Genomic DNA, 22,501 nt, shown 5'->3' with positions numbered 1-22,501 from the left:
AACCATTGAGGGGAAATAATTGTTTTTCCTTTATTATATTGTTGCCCTTTTAAAATTTAAGTGATCCTGACCTCAAGGGTGTTGTTGATTATTTTGGTTTTAATTCTCTGAAATATCTTCTTCCTTTGCACATTTCTTACTTGGTTTAATATGACATTTCATTTTCTTTGAGGAGTCTGCCACAGATATTGAGGTTGAATCCATCCCTAAATCCTCTGTTGGAGCCAAGAGAAATTAGGTTTAGCATGTGACTTGCAGTGGAAAATATATAATCAGTTCATAATGTCAGTGTTTGTCAAAAAGCAGAAATTAATAGTGGTCTTTATTTGGTGGTCAGGCTGAAAGTCAAAGTGGAACTTCAGAGCCAGAAGAGACCAATTTAATGCATGTGAATAAAAAATCCTGCTGATTCAGGAAGTGTTCCTTTGGAAGTCTTCAGAGATGAAAATAACAGCATTTTATGCAGCAAAAGCTTATAAATACATGTGCTGGGCTAGCAGGGTTAATGTGGGTATTGAGAAACCTGAAAAAAATACCCCTGAAACTCTGGGACTGCACAAATCTGCTCTGCAAGCCAGTAAATATTGCACTGAAATACACAATGAATGTTCTCTAGGAGTCCCAGTAAAAGAATATTTTTAATATAAAATTGTTGCAAACAGCTTCAGCTGAGGAGTGGATCTTGTTCAGTAGAAATGACCATGGGCTTGTGCTTCTGCGGTGCTGTTGTACTTAAACCTTTGGAATGATGGGCTGGTGTTCCACCAGGGGAGTCCTGTCATGGCAGAGCACCTTGGCTGTACCCCACAAAGGATGGATTGCTTAGGACAAGGGCATTGTCATTGTGCACAGGATTTCACAGAGCTTCTGCTCTGATGGGGGAAATCACTGGAAATAATTTCAATTTTGCCAGGACTTCTGTTAGAATTTCTAAGTCTTATAATCCTTTTTAATAGGAAGGGTTATTGCAGTTGGAGTAGTGGCTGGGGAAGGATTGCAGTTAAAGTCTGGGTGTGTGGCAAATGAAAAGAAGATGGAAATAAATGTGGACAGTCTCTGTGGACACTTGGCAGAGGTAGTGCTGCCATTTGGAGTGGCTCAGCTCCCTGTGCCACTGTAAGATGAGGTTGGTGTGGCCATGGAGGTGTCACATGTTGAGGGCTGCCTTTGCTGGGTGCTCTTCTGAGGGGTGAGGAGACAGAACTGGCTCAGCCTAGTGCAGTGGAACTGGAGATTCTGAGATATTTAGAAAATCATTACTGTATATTTAAATGTCTTTTCCACATTGTTAAATTTCAGAATATTGGAAATGTTAGAATTCAAAATTTGGATGGACTTTTCTATCCATAAATGCTTGCTTACCTTGGATAATGTATATAGAACAGAAAGATTTTAATTCCAGCTTTAGACACAAGGGCATGGATTTGCTTGGTGAGCTCAGCTCAAGGTGTTCTGCCTGACTTTGTGACTGCTCCTGTGAGTGCTGATTTATATGTGAGTAACTGAATACATCAGCTGGAGCACTGAAGGTTTGTTCAGCTCAGATTACTTGCTCTTGGAATTGAAGCAGAGTTGTACTCTGTAATTGCTGGTTGTTGATCCACTCCAAGTGCTACAGCAGATCCCTAAACTTTGGGCAAGGCTGGCCAGGCTTCATGTGTGCTCTGGGAAGGATGCAAGAAAGTGCCAGGATTTTAGCTCTGGAGAGGGTTGAGCTGGACTTGCCAACTCAAGGAAATACTCTCAGCACTCTGAAAGGGAAATTTTACCACTTCTGGAATAAGTATTGCAGTTAGCATGTTAGTAGTAAAGAACTACATGGTGCAAAAAAAAAATTGTATTTATAATTTTATTAATGATTAATTAGCAACATCTATAACAGCTAGTAAAAAAGAACTTGAGAGGGTTGAACTGCCTGGCTTGCCAGAGCTTTTATCTTCCAGTTGCAGAAAGCAGCTCACCCCTTCCCCCTCCCGTGCCCCAGCTTTGTTTGAAGCTGATATTTTTCATATCTCTCAGTAGCAACTTGAAACTTTCTTGCTGATTGGCAAACACAAGTCATGTAAGATTTATGAGGTGCTCCAGGATGGGCTTAGGCAAATAACAGGTGCTTCAGCTTAAACTCTTAATAGTTCATATATTTTTGTAAATTAGAAGGCAAGCAAGTGGAATATTGCAGTGGAGGAGATATTAATCATGGTAAGGACGTTGAAGTCCTTCAGAGAATGCAGTGAGCACAGCTTGGCTCAGGTTTCAGTGTGGGGGGTTCCACATGACAGAAACTGAGTCCTGGATCAAGGATGTGAAGAGGTGCAAGGCTAATAAAATTCTGATGTGTGTTTGTCCTCAAATAGGTCTAGAAAGGGCTTTTTATAAAATGCTGCCTGAACTGTTCTAGAGTGTCACAGAGGCAACTGAACAAATGTGTCTTAAACCAAAGCTTGTCAATTGTAGAGCAAGTTTTTAACATAGAATTGAGAGAAAGCCATGGCTGTATGGTGCTTTAAATTGCCAATCCCTGGAAATGTTCAGGACAGGACTTGGAGCAGCCTGGTCTGGTGGGAGATGTCCCTGCCCATGGCAGGGGGTTTGGAATTGGATGATCTTTAAGGTCCCTTCAAACCCAAACCACCCTGTGATTCTATGATTACAGAGAATTCCTTAAACAACTCATTGGAAGAAGGTTTCTTTAAGTGAAGTTTGAAGTGACTGTGGTGGCCCAGCAGCACTCAGTGCTGGCTGTGTCCCTGCAGGGTGTGTGGCTGGCAGCAGGTGGGAGGCAGTGATGTGAGCAGACAGAAATTCAGGGCTGTGTGTGACGGGGATCACCTCTGGTGACTCCGGGGAGATTAGAAGGTGCTGTGTGAGAGGGGCAGCACTGCTGCAGGAGCTTAAGTGGCAGAATGACACCATTTCCTGGAATAAACACGTTGCTGGGTCAGGCAGCCTCTGCTAAGGAGCTCTGGGATGTTGCTGCTGGGTGGGTTTTGCCCTTTTGAGCTGTGCCCTGAGCTCAAGCCCATCCCCTTGTGTGGACAGTAAAAGTTTCAATCAGCAGATGAATGTGCAGGAACGTCGCTGACCGAGGCTTCGACTCCTTCAAGGTTTGTGTTTATGCATTGATTATGCAGCTTAAATAAAGTTACTGGGTAACAGAGAACCAACCAAGTGATGTTAACTTGTCCTATTAAGAACAGGATTGTCAACAACTATTTTCTCAATAGATTATATACAAAATAATTTTCTTTAATTTTTTAAATGCAGTTTTAACTCCTTGTTTTCAGGTCAGTCTCTCTAGCAAGGTGGAAATAATTTATCTTAGCACGTCTCTGACATCTTGCTTGAAGGAAGTCTTTGCATAATCAATAACCAGCACCTTAATTGCTAATAATTTACAGCAAGATGATAGTGGTTAGTGTTTAGGATTTCTGATCCAGTTCACATTATAAAATGTCAAAACCAAGTCAGTTTGTGACTATTTCCAGCCTCAGTTTAGTTAGTGAAACAGTGACACCTGCTGCTGCACTCATAGGGAGGTTGCTTCCTCTGTGAAAAAGAAAAGCCTATTTTGGGGAATTTTTTAGTAGACTGTAAAATCTGAGTTCATGAAGTGCTAGAACAGCAATCTTGTAATTCTCTGTCCTTGTCTTGTCGTTCTCTGTCCTTGTGTTTCCATGAATTGCCAAATGTACTCTGGGTATCTGTTTGAGACAAGCACTGTGCTTGTAAAACTGTCATCTCAGCAGAGAAAAGAGTTTTTGTTGGTTCTTTTAATAATTCTTTCTGTAAACTCACTGGAAATGTAAGTCTAAAATTCCCAACCCAATTTTTTAACAATTATATTTCTTAAATATTAGTGACAGTTCTGACAAAGGCACTTGGAGTTGCTGATAACTTTCATGCTACAAGACCTTCTGCTCCCCAGTTGTAAGATCATGTTTCACTATAAAATGCACAAAGTTAAAAATAAAACTTGAGAGGAGCAACACCCTCTCACTACACGGGTCAAACCTCCCTAAGCACTTTTAAAATTCAGCTGTTCATTTTTAGTGGGACACACAGCAGCCAGTGTGTGATTGTACACAACCACCTCCATGCTCATGCTGCAGAAAACTCCTGTACTTCCATGGAATTTACATGATATAAAGCAGAGTTATTCTGTTCTTATGCTGACCCCTGTGCAGTGCCAGTAACTTAAAATATTATCAAGTGGGAAGTAAGGCAGCATCAGTTTTTGTGCTGCTCTGAGGACAAGATGCTGCACTTTTGTGTGATCAAATGTTCATCTAAATCCTATTTCATTTCAGCAACAGATTGCTCGTCCTTCTCAAGAAGAAAAGGTAGAAGAAAAAGTAGAAGAGGAAAAATCAGACAAATCAGAAAAAAAAGAGGAGGAAAAGAAAGATGAGGAGGAGAAGGATGAGAAGGAGGAATCTAAGTAAGTGTGTATGTGCTGAAATGCATGAATTCACCCTAGATTGCTGGTTTTGGCAAAGATCAGAATAGGATTTGCATTAGCCTGCCAGTGAAATCTGAACTGAAAACTATTCCTTTTGTATATGAAACAAATTTTTTTTGGACATAAAAATTTCTCTGTCTTGTTGAGCTAATCAGATCAGTGGAAAAAGTAATGGAATTATTATTTTGCACATGTAATAATTTCCATGGCTTGTTGATTTGGGCTTTTCTCATATGTTCTATCACACATGGAGTATTCATCTTTTCTTTGAAGTTGACAAAATCTGTGTCACTGTCTGGCAGCTGGAAGTTGTGGGCAATAAGTGAATTCTGTTTCACTAAAGGCATCCTTTGGGTTTGTGGAGTTTTGTTTGTGTCTGTTGATATTCGGGAATATTTGCTCACAATGGCTCTCTGAATGTGACTGAATTATATTTTACCTATTCCCAGAGAGAATACCAAAGAAAAGGACAAAACTGAAGCTGCACCAGAGGAAACAGAGGAGAGGGAACAGGCAGCTCCTCGGGGCCGAAAAACCGCCAACAGCCAAGGGCGGCGTAAGGGCAGAATCACCAGGTCAATGACAAATGAGGCTGCACAGGCAAATGCTGCTGCAGCTGCAGCCACTGAGGAGCCACCACCACCTCTGCCACCCCCACCAGAGCCTTGTGAGTAGCATTTACAGCACTCCCAGCTGGTGTAGGCTCCTCGCTGACACGGGCATGCAGTGCACTTCTGTTTTCCTGGTTAATATTCCAGCTTTATTCTTAGCCCTGCTTATAATTTTGTGACTGTGTGGAACTGCTAAACTTCACAAGTGTAACTTCATGAATAGTGCATGTGCAATCAGCTGACTCTTAGAATGATGTGAGGGGAGAAAAGGCAGTTCAGCCCTTGTGTGGTAACACCTTGTCTCCCTGGGCAGGTTCGTGATGGGGCTGCAGAGATCCAGGTGACACAGATTCACTTACAGGCTGCAGCTCACTGAGGATGCTGTTAAATAATTGGCCTGATATTTGAGTACTTCAGGGAGTTTCATAAGCTGAAATAGATCTTGGCAAGTTGTTGTTTCTGCATTAGATGGCAAGAGGCTTTTTAACATGAAATGTTACTTTCTTGGCTGGTATGATTAAAAAAGACGATGCAGTCTCTGAGTGTATTTTGGAAAAGGCTGACCTACTTTGTGTTGATGCAGAAATACCAGAATATCTTGTGGCTGGTAAATAATTATCCAGGATGGCTGGGCAGGTTGTGGTTTTTTCTTGTGGTGCTCTGCAGTGGCAAAATTTGTTATTCCTCATGCTTCAGCTGGGTAGTTACAGGCAGCTGCTATTCTAGAGCTTGTAACTACTCTTCTGTTACTCAGATGTTCTGCCTATAAAGAACAAAGTGAGCACATCAGGTCTTGTATAGCTGTAAACAACAGAGATTGTGAGAAACATTCTTGCTCCATTGATACAGTGGGGTTTTATAAGTCTGAAGCAATAGTGGGTTTTGCTTTTTTTTATTTTTAAACCATTTTTGCCGGGTTTTCTGAAAAACCCAAAATAGTTTTTCAGTGGATCAGATGCTTTACAGTGTCCTATTTTTGTGGTTTGTTAATGGAAGCTGTTGCAGGGTCTTTGTTACATGCTGTGTGTAATGGCAGATTTTATAGAAAGGAAATGGAGGCTGGTGCAGCTCAGTGCTGTTCAGAAATTTAAACAGAATTATACAAAATCCAGAGGAGTGAATGAAAAGCACTAAAAGCACTTTGTATTGAATCATACTTAGTTTCCTGCTTACTTTTACTGGGTTTTTTTGTTTTCTTTTCTTTTTGTCCATTTATCCAGTTGGAGACTCAGTTAATACAGGAAGAGTAGATTCCTTGACACTACTAACCAATAAATAACCATTCCAGCAGTGAGACAGCACTGAACTAGCTTAGAGCATGTTGGATTGCTGCTTTTACTAGCTGATGGTAATTACTGACATTTTAAATAAAATTTTAGTGATAAATGCATCTAAGTTACTTACAAATCTTCCTTGACAGAGAATCAATCCCAGTTTTGTAGGCAGAATAGTTTAGAAGAGTTTTCTCTGCTGAGCTTTTGGTGGTTCCTTCTCTATCTCTGACTTGGTTTAATGGAGATTGACTGTTTCCCTCTGACAAGAGAGCTTTCTGCAGTGGCCTGAGCAAGCCATAATGTAAATAGATTTCTGGACTATGGGATGCATAATTGGTGTCATGATAATGAATCCTGGTCTTTTCTCTGCTCAGTGTCTTTGTTTCTCTTTCAGCTTCTACAGAGCCTGTGGAGACATCCCGCTGGACAGAAGAAGAAATGGAAGTTGCTAAGAAAGGTAAACCTTGTAAAGCCTTTGATTTCCTTCTGGATACTTGCATTTACAAAATTTCAAGGATTCACTGAATCACTGAATATATTTGCTGGGACTTTTGCCAACACTATGCTGATTTGAAAATTGCTGTTGGTTTTTTTTGGAAAAAAAGAAAAAGCAAGCAGCTTTAAGAGACAAAATCATCTTTTGAGACTTGTGTTGACTCTTTTCTTGTGGGTTACTTTGAACTGTTTGGACATCTTGCCTTCCTGTAGGCATTGTTGTTCCATTTATTGAGGTTTGGATAGCTGAGTTATTGATCACATAAATATTGCTTCCTTTATGTCTGACCAGGTCTGGTGGAACACGGGCGAAACTGGGCAGCGATCGCCAAAATGGTTGGGACGAAAAGTGAAGCTCAGTGTAAGAACTTCTACTTCAACTACAAAAGGAGACACAACCTGGACAGTCTCCTCCAACAGCACAAACAGAAGGTGAGTGCTGTGGACATTGAGTTTTTTGCAGGGAAAAACTTGGATCTTTCTGAAGTCATTCATCACACTTCATTAAGGCTGTTTTGCGATCTCCACTCATTTCCTTTTCTACTTGTTTTTGTGTTGTGACATAAATCTCCTACAAAGGGTGGCCAAGGCTCACTGACCTGTGACAGTAACCACTTCTTGCTTTAAAATGCAAGAGAAGGTTTTGTACTAGGTAAAACACTTGAGCCTGAAGAGTCCTTCAGTGCTCTGGAAGCCCCGTTCCTCACCAGTGCATGAGCAGCTGTAGATGTACAACAGCTCCTTGAGACACAGCAGGCACTGACCTTACCAACCAGAGCAGGACAGGTGGCAGAAGTCCAGGAACTGAAGGTTTGGGGGCACTGAAAGTAGAATGTTGTGTGTTGGAATCCTCTAAGCTGCAGTACTGCCTTGGTCTTCTCTCACTGAGGTGAAGAACATCAGGGTCTGTTTGCTGCAATTGTTTTGTTGTCCCCCAAACTTGCTGTGAGACCATGGTTGATTGCCAAACTTGGTTTTGGTCAGGAGCAGCAAAAGTTGGTCTGAAGTTGGAAAAGTGTCTCTTTGTGAATGACTGTGCTAAACAGAGATTCTCTGTCCTTCATTTCAACCTCAGATTGGTAAATGGGAATGTGTAAAAGGCAGTAATTGTGAATTTTCAGTACATTGTCAATGCTGTGTCTTCCTCAGTCTTCGCGAAGGCCCCGAGAGGAGCGAGATGTGTCCCAGTGTGAGAGTGTGGCTTCCACTGTGTCAGCTCAGGAGGATGAAGACATTGAAGCATCTAATGAAGAAGAGAACCCAGAAGACAGTGAAGGTAACTTTTCTGGGAAGGAAACTGGTGTGTGCACAGAAAGTGGCCCATGGTTTGTGCTAATCATATGCTCAGAAAGCTGTGTTCCACTTCATGGTGTTGTTGTTGTTGTTCAAATGCTCTTTCAGTTGAGTTTGAGCGACTTGAACTCACGCAAGGGGATGCAGCATTTTTAGAATTTAGCAGCCTAAAGATGTTTACTGCTTAGTATTTTGAGATGCTTTGATTATGCTGTCATCTGGAGTGCTGAAACAAGTTGAATCAAATAAATGTAACCTTTGGTAGTCGGTAGTCTCAGTAAAGATTCAGACAAGCAAATTCAAGTGGGTTTTTTTTGTTGTTGTTGTGGTTTTTTTAATATATATTTTTTGGTTGCAGCTGCTTATTTATAGACACTCAACATCAGTCAATCTTGGCTGGCCTTTTATAGAGCAAAAGGCAATAGAATTCATAAACAATGAATGAGAGAAGATGACTAAGGGTTGGTTTTGAGTAGTTGGTTGAGCAGATGAATTGGTTAAAATTGATGAATCTTTACTGCACCAAATTTTTCAGATTTCATTGATTCAACTTTCCATGGCAAAACATTTTTCCCCCAGGTGCTGAAAATAGTTCTGATACAGAAAGTGCTCCATCTCCAACTCCAGCAGAACCTGCTAAACCGACTGAAGAAACTCCATCTGAGCCTGCTGCTCCAAAAGTAACCACTGAGGCCCCAGCAGAGCAGGAATCTGCCATTAAACCTGCAGCCAGCACATCTCCCTCCTTACCAGCCCAAAGTGTAACAACAACTGAAACTCAGAACCCTGAGCCCCAGGTCAAGGAAGAAATAAACACTGAGGCTGAGGAGCCTATGGAGGTGGACAGTAGGAGCCATTCAGCTGAAGCTAAGCCTGTGATTACTCTTCCAGTTCATACCAAAGTAGAACCTGTAGAGACTGAAATGAGGCTACCAGAGAATATTCAAGTGAAAATAGAGAGTGATACCAAAGAGAGAGAGATGGAGAAACCCAAGGAAAAGTCAGAACCAGAGGAAATGGACTACAGCCTGTCCCAGCCAGTGACTGCAGCCAGACCAGAATCCCATTCAGATAATGACTCCAGTGCCACCTGCAGTGCTGATGAGGAAGTTGATGGAGAACCTGACAGGCAGGGGTGAGTAGAGCTTTTGGATGGACAATCTCTGGAGCTGGTTCTCTTTTGGGAGTGGCTGACACCACTGAGGGTATTTGAAGTCCTTTCAGTGTTCTGTTGGTGCAGTTCCTGTGTCACCCCAGCGTGGCTCTGGAGCCAGTGCCCCCCTCCCTCTCAGTGATTTAATATACACACAGTGCCAGGGATAGATGCTTAAATGTCAAAAGTATCCAGTGTCATGGAGTGCATGTGGGCTTTGGAAGAGTGCAGTGATGGTGTTTGTGCATTCCCTTGCCTCTTCAAACATCATTTTTCCACAAATGTCTTAGCCCTCCGTGTGAAATCATTTTATTGTAGACTACTGTTAATTTTCTGTGCACTAAATGCATGTAGTCCTTCCTACCTTTTGTGTTTTTCCAAAGCACTCTCTAGAAAGAAGGTTGCATTGATGTAAGTACTGCACACATAAATTTCTGATGTGGGAGATTCTGAGCTCATATTTTGGTATTTCTGTGTATTATGAAAATGTAGCAGCATCTGTTGCCTCTTCTACCATATGTGCTGTGGGACAAAACACAACATGGTTGTGACTTTTCAGGTCTTTGTCCACTTTGATAATTTTGTTGGTTTTTTGAATTTAAGAGTTGTGGCTGTACATTTTTTAAGATGTATAATCTTGCTCCTTTTGGTAATATTTTTCCCTTCTATCTCTTTTTCCAGTATCTTCAGCAGGGAGTCAAAGCCCTCACTGTTAAATCCCACTGGGTCAATCCTGGTATCATCCACAATAAAGCAAGGGCAGATGGACCTGCAACAGCTTCACCACCGAGCTGCTGTCATCCCACCTATGGTATGGGCACTTTTCATTGATGTTTGAAGGGGTGTTTGTTACCCCTATATCTAGTCAGGAAAAAAAAAATGTTAAACAAATGAAGAAAAAGATGATTTGCTTTATTATTGTATTGTTCATGCGGAAAGTAGGTTAAGTAGCTTAAAACCAAGTGTGAACCTTTTGAAACACCCAGACTGCAGGGGTGAGGGTGTCCCTGGCATTGTCCCCTTGCTGTCCCCAGGTTTCCTGCAGCCCCTGCTCTGTCCCTGTGGGCACCCCAGTCAGTGGTTATGCCCTGTACCAGAGGCACATCAAGGCCATGCACGAGTCAGCCCTGCTGGAGGAGCAGCGGCAGCGCCAGGAGCAGCTGGACATGGAGTATCGGAGTGCTGTGAGCCCCTGTGGCACCTCCAAGAGCCCCAGTGTGGAGTGGGAAGGTTGGTGTTCCCTCAGCTGTGCTTTGTGTCTGTGTGTTACACTGCTGCCTTGTTGGAGAGTGGCAGTTTAGTGTGATAAGGAACTGATAATGAACTTGCTGGAAGGGACCTGCCCCCTATGTTGTACTTACTGTTGAACAGCTGCCTTGTTGCCCCTTTATATAAAGGCAGAAAACTGGTTCTGTTTGGGTCAAACCCAAAAATGAGTTGTTCCTACAGAGAAAGATGGAGCATGAGGGTGAGAAGAGCAGATGATTCTGTTCTAGGGGAGGCCTTTCCAGAAGCTTAAGGTGTAGGTGGGAGAGTGTACTCCATGCAGTAAAACATTAATCTTAACTGTGCTCATACATGAACACTGAGCACTGAAATAGGGCACAAAAGTTTGCTGGAACACAGTAATACTTCTTTTTAATTACATAGTTTGTACCTGCTGGGTGTGTCTAACATTGGAGTAGTCCCTTTAAAACTGTGCTGTGAATTGGATCTTTTGACTCCAGTTTCTAACCCAGGCTTCTTCTCTTTCTGATAACTTCACCCCTCCCAGGAAAACCAGTGGCCTATATGCCTTATGCTGAGGTCAAGAGAATAGAACAGGAAGCACAAGTGCAAAATGCAGCCACAAGGTCAGCATCACCCTACAGGTTATCTCCAAGAGAAGTCAATAAAGCCTCTCCCCAGCCTGAGATGAATGCAGCTCGCTACAGTGTCCCTCCAGGTAAAGATCTGGAGCACCAAATTATTCTCTAAACACTTTGAGTTAAGAGAAGAAAGATAATTTTCTGTGTGTGTATGTGAATAGGTGCTCAGTGTTTCTCTAGCCCAGTGAGGCTGTACTGTGCTATTTCTGTTCACACTGCAGTGTTTAATGTACAATTTTTCCCCTCAAGTTCTCCAGCCAGCCCCTCACCAGGTGATAACCAATATTCCTGAAGGAGTTCGCCTGCCCACAACCAGACCCACCAGACCACCACCACCTCTCATTCCATCCTCCAAAACCAGTGTGCCATCAGAAAAACCTTCCTTCATCATGGGAGGCTCGATCTCACAAGTAAGAGAATTATTATTTGAAAATCTGTCTTGTGTCAAATTTTTTTGCCCTTTCTCCAATCTTCAGCTTTTTGTACTCATTTATGGAATCACAGCATTAACCCTTAAGACCTACCTGTACATATAATTCTAAAAGTCCAAAGGAGCTTTAGAAATGAAACATTTACCCACATTTAATGGCATGAATATCCAGTTTAGGTGATCTGCATCTCCAGACTACCAGTGACAGTCCACTCCTGCTGTTGTGTGCTCTACAGTGAGGCACTGTAGCATTTCCAGATAGGATCACAGTAGTTTTAGCATTCTCCTTTAAAGAGAGATGTGACTCCTCATTCCAGAAACAAGAATTAACATCTATTTGTTGTTTCAGGGAACACCTGGCACTTATTTAACATCCCACAGTCAAGCTTCCTATGCCCAAGAAACTGCAAAGCCATCAGTGGGTTCAATATCCCTTGGGCTGCCAAGGCAGCAAGAGTCAGCCAAATCTGGTAAGGAAAGAAAAGCTGACATGTTTTATACAGACTATTTAATGATCCATAATTAAAGAAAATTTAAAAACCTCAACCTTTTTCTTCTCCTCAATAGCTTCTCTGCCCTATATCAAGCAAGAAGAATTCTCACCCAGAAGCCAGAATTCCCAGCCTGAGGGACTCCTGGTCAGGGCACAGCATGAAAGTGTGGTGAGAGGTAAAGAAAGTCACACAGATTAAAAAACTCTTGTCAGAGCCTGAGAAAACCAAGAGAATTAACTGCTGAAGTGTTATTTTAAAGTATTCTATGATTATATAAGAATCATAAGATTACAGGGTTAATTTGTTCCCTGTTTTCCAAGGCATGTGTATTTGTAGCTGGCTCCTCCTGTCTGCATGGCTCACTTCAAAATATTTGTTATGAGCCATGCCATTTTTGAAGTAAAACTGCTCACTATAGCAAATTCATCAAAAGAAAATAAATTAACTGCTGTGAGTTAATGCTGTAAAATACTTATGGTCTGTAAAAGGCTATGTTAAAAGAGGAAATAGCCTAACTGCCTCATATGCCAGCTGTTAAATTGAAATTTTCCCTGTATTTTAATGTAAACTAATAGTTGTCAATAGAATTTTTGATTATTTCAAATTGAGTGGATATTTTTTTATTCTCTGATTTATCAGGATGTCTTTATTTCAAATCAGGTACCACAACAATACAGGAGGGGAGCATTACACGAGGAACTCCAACCAATAAAGTTTCAGTTGAGACCATTCCTTCTTTGAGAGGCTCCATAACTCAGGTATTTTACCTTTCACTGCTGGGAAGGCTGTAGCAAAACAGATCATCTTCAGACTATCACTGTGAATGTATTTGCATGTCTAAAAAAGTAAATTATTATCACAGGATAAGAACTGCCTTGGGAAAAGAACTTTCAATCCAATCAGATGTTCAAACCCCACTACTACTGAAGTCGGCATTACCATGATTTCATCTTCATATATATGAGTTTTCACATAAATAATACCAGAGCCTTTGATAAACCTAACTGAGGGCAACTTTCCTGAAAATTGCATCACACCTGAGTTCAAATATTCAAACCAAATGTAACCAGTCTTGTGCAGATTCTATTTAAATCCAAGAAGGGAAATTCAGGCCTTTTGTCTTATTTCAAATGCTGTTGTTTTGGTTGGTTTGGCATCCCTTTGTAACCAGTCTTGTGTAGATTCTATTTAAATTCAAGAAGGGAAAATCAGGCCTTTTGTTCCTACCATTTTAAATGCTGCTCTTTTGGTTTGTTTGGCATCCCTTTGTACAAAGAACAATCTGCTTTGAGATGAGAGGAGGAGGTTTCATTGCTTTGGACAGAAATAAAACCTAATGGCACCATGTGGTATATGTTATCCTCCCCCCAAATGGTATTTATAGGTTAAATGTTCTAGGTTGTAAATACACTGGTAATATTGTTTAACAAGATAACCTAAATACGAGTGAGATTATTTCTGCTAAGTGTCTATAATAGAGGCAGAAGTTTAAGCCATACTTGATAAATTAGTTGGTATGATAGACCCAAGAATTTTTTTTGTTTTGTTGTATTTCCCCTTCACTCCCCCTGCTCTGTGAAGCCTCAGAGGCTGTGAATTGATTGCTGTGCTGGCTTTGCTCTCAGGGTACCCCAGCTCTGGCCCAGCCCGGCATCGCCGCCGACGCGCTGCTCAAGGGAACCATCACCCGCCTGGCCACCGAGGACAGCAGCCCTGAGAAGTGCAGGGAGGAGGCCTCAGCCAAGGGCCATGTCATTTATGAAGGCAAAAGTGGGCATATTCTATCTTATGATGGTGAGTATTTGTGTATTCTACCTGATCAAAGTCAGGGTCTTCTTCGATAACCCACAGCTGAAGTGTTTCTACTTCCAAGCAGAGGGTGTTTAAAATACAGTTCAGCTATTCCTTTGCCATTTATTTCCTATCTGTCATTAAATTGTATTGTGAAAGGGTAAATAACCAGGTTTAAAATGACCTCCATTAAAATAAAAATAAATGTATCATGTAACGTTAAACTTCAATGAAATATTGATAAATGAGTAACTTAACAAGTACCTTTTTGACAAACTATAAAGTATCTTCCTAAGATTGATATTTAATGTTATAATATTATATTGAAGATGTGTTGTTTAAATATTAATGACCTGTGGTCTCATTAATGTAATATTCATGTGTCCTTTTTTGTTGTCCACATTTCCTGACCACACTCTTGTATATTTTGCCAGCTATTAAAAATGTCCGTGAAGGAACAAGGAGTCCCAGAACTGCTCATGAAATTGGTTTAAAGAGAACCTATGATACAATGGAAGGAAATATAAAGCAGGGGATGTCTCTGAGGGAGTCTCCAGGGTCTGCACCACTGGAAGGTAAAAAAAGCTGCTTGCAAGGTGTTTTATCTTTTAGCCATTGATGCAAGGGCATTTAGAGTTTTCTTAGGGTGCAGACTAACAGGGAAGTTAAATTTAAATTACACTAATGACTAAATCCATGCAATAACATTGCAGTTAGAGCACTGCAGTTGGAAGCAGGACTGGAGTAGATCCCAGTTTTCTGTTTTACCACAGCTGCTGCTACTGCAGGTGGCATTTCCAGCTCTTAGCACATCTGACAGATGTCCCTGGCTCTGCACAATCCCAGTGGTCCTGTGGAGCTCAAACACTGGGTCACACCAGCACAGCCTCTGCCCCACCCATTAGTTAAATATTAATATCACACTGCCCCGACCTTTTGCATTCCTGCAAAAAACCTCTTTGAACTGCAGGATCCTGCTTCAGGGCATCCCTAGTGCTGTGGTGTTTTAATAAACTGTAATCAAACAAAGCCTGCAGAGGCCAAGGCAGGTCATTACATAACTTTGCTGATGTTTTGTAAAAATACAAACACAAGAAAATATTTCCTACCTCAACCATGGAGCCTGGCTCCTTAAACATTTTGTCCCATTTTTTTGGATAGCCCTTGGAGACTATTTTGTGGACATGTCCATCCAATGGAACAAGGTGAATGTGAGGTTTGTAGGCTGCACACAGAAATTCAGTGTTGCCTCTAAGTTGCTGCTCTGATACTTCCATACTTTGTCTCATCAGTGACACATTTTCTGTCTTTGAACTGTGAAAAATTTTGAGTGTTTTAAGCACTTTTAGATTCTTGCAGTAGGCACAGTAAATTCATCTCTTCCCCAATGATTCAGTATGAACTTTGATAATTTGGAGCATGCTGAGACATATTTTGAAATTTTTTTCTCTTGGTTCCACTTCCTACCACGAACACCTTTCTTTCTAGGCAAGGAAAGTGGAGTGTGAGAAAAGCAGTGACTGCTTTTGAAACAAAGGTTAAGCTTAATTATAAAAAAACACCTCCTGTTTTCTAAATATGTTAAAACTTGCAACTATGCAATAGCACAAATACTTGAACTGAAAGATTATTTTTTTAGGTGTTTATAACATGTTGCTGCAATGCCTGGCATACTGAGGCCTGGCCCTCTGGGCACTGCCAGGGTACAGATATCATCTCTCATGTGTGAGAAGGAGGGGGTTTGTTGGTTTGGAGGTTGAATTTTTTTTAACACTTGTTTAATTCCCTAAATGATTTTCATTTTAATTTTAGGTTTAATCTGCCGAGCGCTGCCTCGGGGTAGCCCACACGCTGAACTAAAGGAGAGAACAGTCTTGTCTGGCTCTATAATGCAAGGTGAGATATTGCAGGCTAAGAAAGGGGAGCATTAATTAATCCTCAAAAATCTGGATTTCTGAACCTTAAAGTTCTTATTAACTGTGGGAGCCGTGTTAAAGGTGGAGCTTATTTTATGAAAAGTTTTCAGAGCATAAATCAGCAGCTTTTTGATATGCTGTGTTCAAAGCTAGTGTGTAAACATAGATTTTATTTCTTATTGGAAAAAAGAGTTTTTAATATGAATACTTGGTAATCAGCACTTTTGAAGAAATGAACACATTTATTTCTTTTGTTTCAGCACCTGAAATAACAGGAGGTTTTCTGTAGTATATTTTTCAGTATTATTTTTGTGATGATTTTTTTAGACTTTGAGTATCTTACCACAGACTACAGCAAACCAAAGCTTCACTGTTATATATAATTAATTACTCTGCTTATGAAGAAAAAGACTTAGCAGCTATTATTACCATTCATGTGACCCTTTCTTTCTATAAAAGGCACACCAAGGGCAACAGCTGAAAGTTTTGAAGAAGGTTTGAAATACCCCAAGCAGATCAAGAGGGAGTCACCTCCCATCAGGACATTTGAAGGAGCCATCACCAAGGGCAAGCCCTACGATGGGGTCACCACCATAAAGGAGATGGGTCGCTCCATCCACGAGATCCCCAGGCAGGACCTCCTAAGCCAAGAGAGTCGCAAGACTCCTGAAATGGTGCAGACAAGCAGGCCAATCATAGAAGGCTCCATATCTCAGGTAAATACAGAAAGCACTGTTACACTCACACAGGAGTCAATCAGCTCAGGCTGTGCGAGTTTTTTCCACTACATGACCTTAACCTGAACTTTTCCTCCTCTTCAGGGCACACCCATAAAATATGAAAGCAACTCTGGCCAGTCTGCCATCAAACACAATGTAAAATCTTTAATCACTGGACCAAGCAAGCTGCCCCGGGGAATGCCTCAGCTGGAAATGGTGCCAGAAAACGTGAAGGTGGTGGAGCGAGGAAAATACGAAGATGTGAAGACCGGGGATGCCGTGCGGTCCCGTCACACGTCCGTAGTCAGCTCTGGTCCCTCTGTTCTCAGGTCAACCCTTCATGAAACTCCCAAATCACAGCTGAGCCCTGGGATTTATGATGATACAAATGCTCGGAGGACACCTGTGAACTATCAGAGTCCCATGTCCAGGAGTTCACCCATGATGAATAGAGTTAGTGAGGGTATGTCATTCCTGTCCACAGTAAGACAAATGGTTTTATTATTTGATTGTTTTATTTACTCCATTCTTCTTTATTTTATTCTAGTGGCTTGTCTCAATTTGGAAGTTGGCTAGAATGAATTTTAGAAAGCTGTAAGCTGTTAATTGAAATAAGGAAATGAAAATCTGCCATAATAGAAGAGGGAAGTGGGAATGCAATTCTGTCTCAATTTGCATTTGATTATGGATCACATTGAAAATTGTACCTACAAGGATAATGTTTTAAGGGCAGAAGCTATTCCTGATTTTAAAATGTCTAGATGAGGAAGATGCTTTAGTGAAGTGTAAACAATCTTAGTTTTAAAGTACAGTTCTTTCAGCAGAAGTGTTTTGTGATATAAAATATTCTCTGTGCTTTGTTGTATTGCAGTCATTAGAAATGTTCCTTGGGAGCCAATGTATTTTTACAGTTAAATTTTCAGTAGAGAAATAAGCATTTTATTAACTTGGGTTTTTCATTGCTTTTAGCTGGAGTATCTTCTGGGAAGTCAACAAATCATGAAAGGAAGAACACACTCACTCCAACACAGAGAGAGAGTGTGCCAGCAAAATCTCCAGTGCCAGGGGTTGATCCTGTAGTGGCTCACAGCCCTTTTGACCCTCACCACAGAGGAGCAACTCCTGAAGTCTACAGGGGTCACCTCCCTCCCCATTTAGATCCTGCTATGCCATTTCACAGGGCTCTGGATCCTGGTAAATACATTTGTGTTGGCTTTTTTTAGTTTTAGAAATACTGTGAGCTTTGATGCACAGAAAGGATACCTTTATAAGGCAGTTGTTAATGGCCAGATATCATTTATAAAGATGTATTTACTGCTATGATTTGATATCAGTCTAGTGGTGATTTAATATCTAACCAAGATGCTTAAATTAGTATTGTATAATGTTGTAACTTCCCTTCAGAGCTGCCAGCTTAACTTCTGTTTGGTTAAAAAGTTCACAGTATTTATAGAAAAGCATTTATGGAATGTATTAAAAGCCTTCAGGAAAGCTTTACAAAGAAGGATGTGGAAGAGGCTAGAGAATTAAAGTGTAATTCTGTATAATTATATATAGACTTATATATTCTATATAAATCCTCTCTTCAAGACTGATTATTTTCACTGAAGGATTATCAGGTGATATTAAATACAGTGACTTCCTTTTAACCTATCCCTCAGATAACTTCTGTGAAGTATTTTTTAAGTTCTTTGGGTATTTCAGCCTTTTACATTTTCAGAATTTCAGGATTTACAGTTCTATTAAAGTCATCTCTCTAATCTGGATTGTTTAGCACTTTCAGTGTGCATGCAGTGCAGAAATTCAATAAAACACCAGTATTAAAATGCTATTTTCACTCATTTACCACCAACTAGAGAGACTTGATAGCACCTCTTATTGAAGCTTTACAAACACCTTGTGGTGGTGTTCACAGGGGTCTCAGGACAAGGGAAGAGATGAGAATCTTGATTCCATGTTTCAGAAGGCTGATTTATTATTTTATGATATATATTATATTAAAATTATATATTAAAACTATGCTAAAATAATAGAAGAAAGGATTTCATCAGAAGGCCAGCAAGGATAGAAAGGAACGATAATAAAATCTTGTGACTGACCAGAGAGTCCAAGACAGCTGGACTGTGATTGGCCATTAATTAGAAACAACCACATGAGACCAATCACAGATGCACCTGTTGCATTCCACAGCAGCAGGTAATCAATGTTTACATTTCCTTTCTGAAGCCTCTCAGCTTCTCAGGAGAAAAGATCCCAATGAAAGGATTTTTCATAAAATATGTCCGTGACAACAGCTGAATGTTTTACTTAATCCAGAATCATCCTGCTTCCTAAATGCCTCTTTTTCCCTTCTTTCACCCTCAGCTGCTGCTGCTTACCTGTTCCAAAGGCAGCTGTCCCCCACGCCGGGGTACCCCAGCCAGTACCAGCTGTACGCCATGGAGAACACGCGCCAGACCATCCTCAACGACTACATCACCTCCCAGCAGATGCAAGTCAACCTCCGGCCCGATGTCACCAGGGGCTTGTCCCCCAGGGAGCAAACTCTGGCACTGCCTTATGCAGGAGCACGAGGTGGGCCTGCTTCTCTTTCTGTAATCCTCTCAAAAGTGTGTTTTGGCTGTGCCAGCTGTGGTTTGGGTGCACTGATGCAAGGCTGTGTGGATAAATGTGTTTGTGATCTTGGATGTCTCACAGCTCATTTGGAAACTGCCTTTGGTGGAAAGGAAAACCACCTCTATAATCAATATTTTTAAGGGGAAGTCTCTGAGAGTTACTGGTGTTCAAGAGGCAGGTTGTTTTCTGCTTGTTTAAATTGGTGATTGGAACCATATTTAGCTCACCATCAAACCTCAGAAAAGAGAATTATATCAAAATGATAACTTCTTCAAAAAGAATATAAAAACAACAGCCAGAAGTGTAATGTTTGTGATAATGTTGATTGTTTTATTTTTTGGGTAATACCCAAAATTGCTAAAAGATGGGATTATTGAATAGAAGTGGAGTGCATTTTTCCAAAGGGCAATTAAAGGGAGTGCTACAAATGCAGTTTCTGATATTTTATGTTCCTAAATTGCTGATTGGCAGATGTAAGAGAGTATAAGCAGCTAGAATATAGCTCTACACTTGCCTTATTCTTGTATTTTCTCCGCCAAACATTCATTGCTGACTGTGTAGACCATGTCCTGGAGTGGCCATTCTCATGTGTGTCATCTCCTGACAGGAATCATTGACCTGAACAATATGGCCCCCACTATCTTAGTGCCTCATCCTGGAGGAACCAGCACCCCACCCATGGAGAGAATCACATATATCCCTGGCACCCAGCTTACCTTCCCTCCCAGGCCTTACAACCCTGCTTCTCTGTCACCAGGTAAGAGCTCTCATGGCTTGGTGATGGCTTTCATTGTCTGACATGTTGAGGGAATTGACCATCTTTATTCACCTTTCATTAATGCCATCTTTTGATGTTTTCTCAGGAGATGCTTTTTGTATGCACCTCTCACTTGGATAGCAAAGGGGTTTTGATGATATCCTGTGTAGTTACAGTAGAAGCACTGTCAGATTCTGAATCTGCCTCATTCTGTCAGGTCTTTATTTGTAGTAATTTGATTATAATTCACTAACCCCACTTTACATCTGTTGAAGGGTAGAATTGGGGTCTAGAAGCTCTAACTTTATAGAACCACTTTAGTAAAAGGCTTTTGAGCCTTCCACTGTCACTGTATGTTAAGCCTTGATCTTCCTAAATAAGTGAATAGTCTTGAGTGGAATTAAAATGTATTTGGGAAATTTTGCTGTAAGTGTATGGCAAAATATATAGGCAAGTGTTTACATCGCATGCTTCACTTAAGTAAATTTTTTTGCTCCTTCATTTTACCTTGTGGACCTTCCAGGACACCCCACACACCTGGCAGCTTCTGCAGCTGCAAATGCTGAAAGAGAACGGGAAAGGGAGAGGGAGAAGGAGCGGGAAAGGGAGAGGGAACGTGAACGAGAGCGGGAAAGAGAACGGGAACGAGAGAGGGAGAGAATCACCTCAGTCCCTGCTGAACTTTATCTCCGACCAGGTGAGGGCACACGGACACACTTGGATCACTTGTCTTGTACACTGTAACTGCTCATTTTCTGCAGTCACTGTTAGTAAATACCATTTACGGTTTGCTTTTACTCTGCACTTTAGGCAGGTTCCTGTTGCCCAGCAGTTCTGGTCATAATTGCAACTTCTGCAACTTTCTCTCAAAGTAATGTAGCACCCAAAGAGGAGTGAATCCTCATTGTAACTGGCACAGCTTGTATGTCATTTAGAGCGCTGTGAACAGATTTAAATCTCATCCAGAGTGGTGGAGACAGCTGGGAAGGGATGTGGAGGAGGCAGCATTGATACATAGTCCTGCATTGTTATAAGAGTATCCAGAGTGGTGGAGACAGCTGGGAAGGGATGTGGGAACATTGATTCACAGTGCTACACTGTTGTAAGAGTAATAATTTCTTTTGGTTTGTTCCCCTCCACTCTGTCCTGCAGGTGCAGAGCAGCCTGGCAGACCTGGCAGCCACGGATACGTCCGGTCCCCATCCCCCTCTGTGAGAAGCCAGGAAAACATTCTGCAGCAAAGGCCAAGTATATTCCAAGGAACCAATGGGACAAGTGTAATCACACCTTTGGATCCTGCTGCTCAGCTACGTATCATGTATGTGTTAGAAGTTAATGTGGCACAGATATATATTCTAATATTTCAGCTTATTAAAAAGTGCATTTAGGCTTAAGGATATTTCACTATATGAAATATAGTGGATTATTTGATACATCAAAGCATTTTCATCAGTGCATTTTGGGTAGAAATTAGTGTCAGAAAAGCTTTGCTTTATTGTGTTCATGGCTCTAGTTCTTTCCATGTGATGTAATTGAGGCTATTCAATGTTTGGCCACAGGCAGCTCACCCCTGGCGCTCCCTCTATCACTCAAGGCTTGCCAGCTTCCCGTTACAACACTGCTGCTGATGCCCTGGCAGCCCTCGTGGATGCTGCAGCCTCTGCTCCTCAGATGGAAGTTGCCAAAGCAAAGGAGAGCAAGCACGAAGGAACCAGGATAGAAGAGAACATGGGCCGCAGGTCAGCTGTGGTGACTGACCAGCAGCAGATGGAGCAGAAGACCCTGGAGGTAGAAAAGAGGCCTGTGCAGTGCCCCTATACATCTGCCAATTACTCTGGTGGCAAGTCCCAGGGACAGACTTCATCAGTAGTTTATTCAGAGGCTGGTAAAGAGAAAGGACCTCCTCCTAAATCCAGGTACGAGGAAGAGCTGAGAACTCGAGGAAAGACCACAATTACTGCTGCTAACTTCATAGATGTGATCATCACTCGCCAGATTGCTTCAGACAAGGATGCTCGAGATAGGGGCTCTCAAAGTTCAGATTCTTCCAGTAGTTGTACGTATCTTAGTCACTCTCTACTTCTTTGCTGTCTGTCTTAGCCTTTAGGGAAATGATGTGAAATGATTCAGATGTTTAATGATAAAATATTCAGCTCTGCAAAGCAGAAACACTTGATAGACAAATACAGTTTTTGCATATAGTTACTCTTGCAAAATCAGAGTTGTTTGCTTTATTCAGATTCCATGCTACAGCAGGAATGCAGGATCATAAGAGTAACATTTTCAGAATTCAGGAAACTGAAAATTACTTTATGTTGGAACACTGTTTCATGGAAGTATTTGTATCACCATGGTTATTGTGAGAAGGCAACAGTGTTTTGACTTTCATTCACTGATGCCATTTTACTGGTGTTGCTAAGTATAGACAACAAAAATTTTCTGTTGTATTTACATCTTATTCCACAACCTTTGCTTGATATTCAGTGTCCTCACACCGGTATGAAGCTCCTGGAGATGCCATTGAGGTGATCAGCCCTGCAAATTCACCTGTACCTGCTCAAGAAAAGCTGCAGCCCTATCAACAAGAGACACCCAAACCAAGCCAGGCAGAGAGTAAGTTCATCT

General features: G+C 41.3%; 1 protein-coding gene across 4 annotated transcripts in view; it reads left to right on the top strand.

The window, feature by feature from the left end:
• Window positions 1-22,501, top strand: part of NCOR1 (nuclear receptor corepressor 1) — a 53,979-nt gene that overhangs the window by 26,183 nt on the left and 5,295 nt on the right. For all 4 annotated transcript variants that reach the window (XM_058037315.1, XM_058037312.1, XM_058037314.1 and 1 more), the window contains exons 15-39: window positions 4,308-4,438; window positions 4,909-5,126; window positions 6,739-6,801; window positions 7,132-7,271; window positions 7,989-8,115; window positions 8,712-9,267; window positions 9,967-10,096; window positions 10,320-10,515; window positions 11,060-11,230; window positions 11,403-11,563; window positions 11,933-12,053; window positions 12,151-12,252; window positions 12,738-12,835; window positions 13,703-13,871; window positions 14,303-14,443; window positions 15,681-15,764; window positions 16,244-16,500; window positions 16,606-16,966; window positions 17,473-17,697; window positions 18,868-19,077; window positions 19,727-19,876; window positions 20,400-20,573; window positions 21,029-21,194; window positions 21,436-21,932; window positions 22,361-22,489. In XM_058037315.1, the coding sequence (XP_057893298.1) occupies window positions 4,308-4,438; window positions 4,909-5,126; window positions 6,739-6,801; window positions 7,132-7,271; window positions 7,989-8,115; window positions 8,712-9,267; window positions 9,967-10,096; window positions 10,320-10,515; window positions 11,060-11,230; window positions 11,403-11,563; window positions 11,933-12,053; window positions 12,151-12,252; window positions 12,738-12,835; window positions 13,703-13,871; window positions 14,303-14,443; window positions 15,681-15,764; window positions 16,244-16,500; window positions 16,606-16,966; window positions 17,473-17,697; window positions 18,868-19,077; window positions 19,727-19,876; window positions 20,400-20,573; window positions 21,029-21,194; window positions 21,436-21,932; window positions 22,361-22,489 (4,777 nt within the window). The remainder of the gene's footprint in view (window positions 1-4,307; window positions 4,439-4,908; window positions 5,127-6,738; window positions 6,802-7,131; window positions 7,272-7,988; window positions 8,116-8,711; window positions 9,268-9,966; window positions 10,097-10,319; window positions 10,516-11,059; window positions 11,231-11,402; window positions 11,564-11,932; window positions 12,054-12,150; window positions 12,253-12,737; window positions 12,836-13,702; window positions 13,872-14,302; window positions 14,444-15,680; window positions 15,765-16,243; window positions 16,501-16,605; window positions 16,967-17,472; window positions 17,698-18,867; window positions 19,078-19,726; window positions 19,877-20,399; window positions 20,574-21,028; window positions 21,195-21,435; window positions 21,933-22,360; window positions 22,490-22,501) is intronic.

Source organism: Melospiza georgiana, chromosome 19, assembly GCF_028018845.1.
Source record: "Melospiza georgiana isolate bMelGeo1 chromosome 19, bMelGeo1.pri, whole genome shotgun sequence".
Classification (NCBI taxonomy): Eukaryota; Metazoa; Chordata; class Aves; order Passeriformes; family Passerellidae; genus Melospiza; species Melospiza georgiana.
Note: the sequence above shows the minus strand (reverse complement) of the source record. Positions and strands in the feature narration are given on the sequence as shown.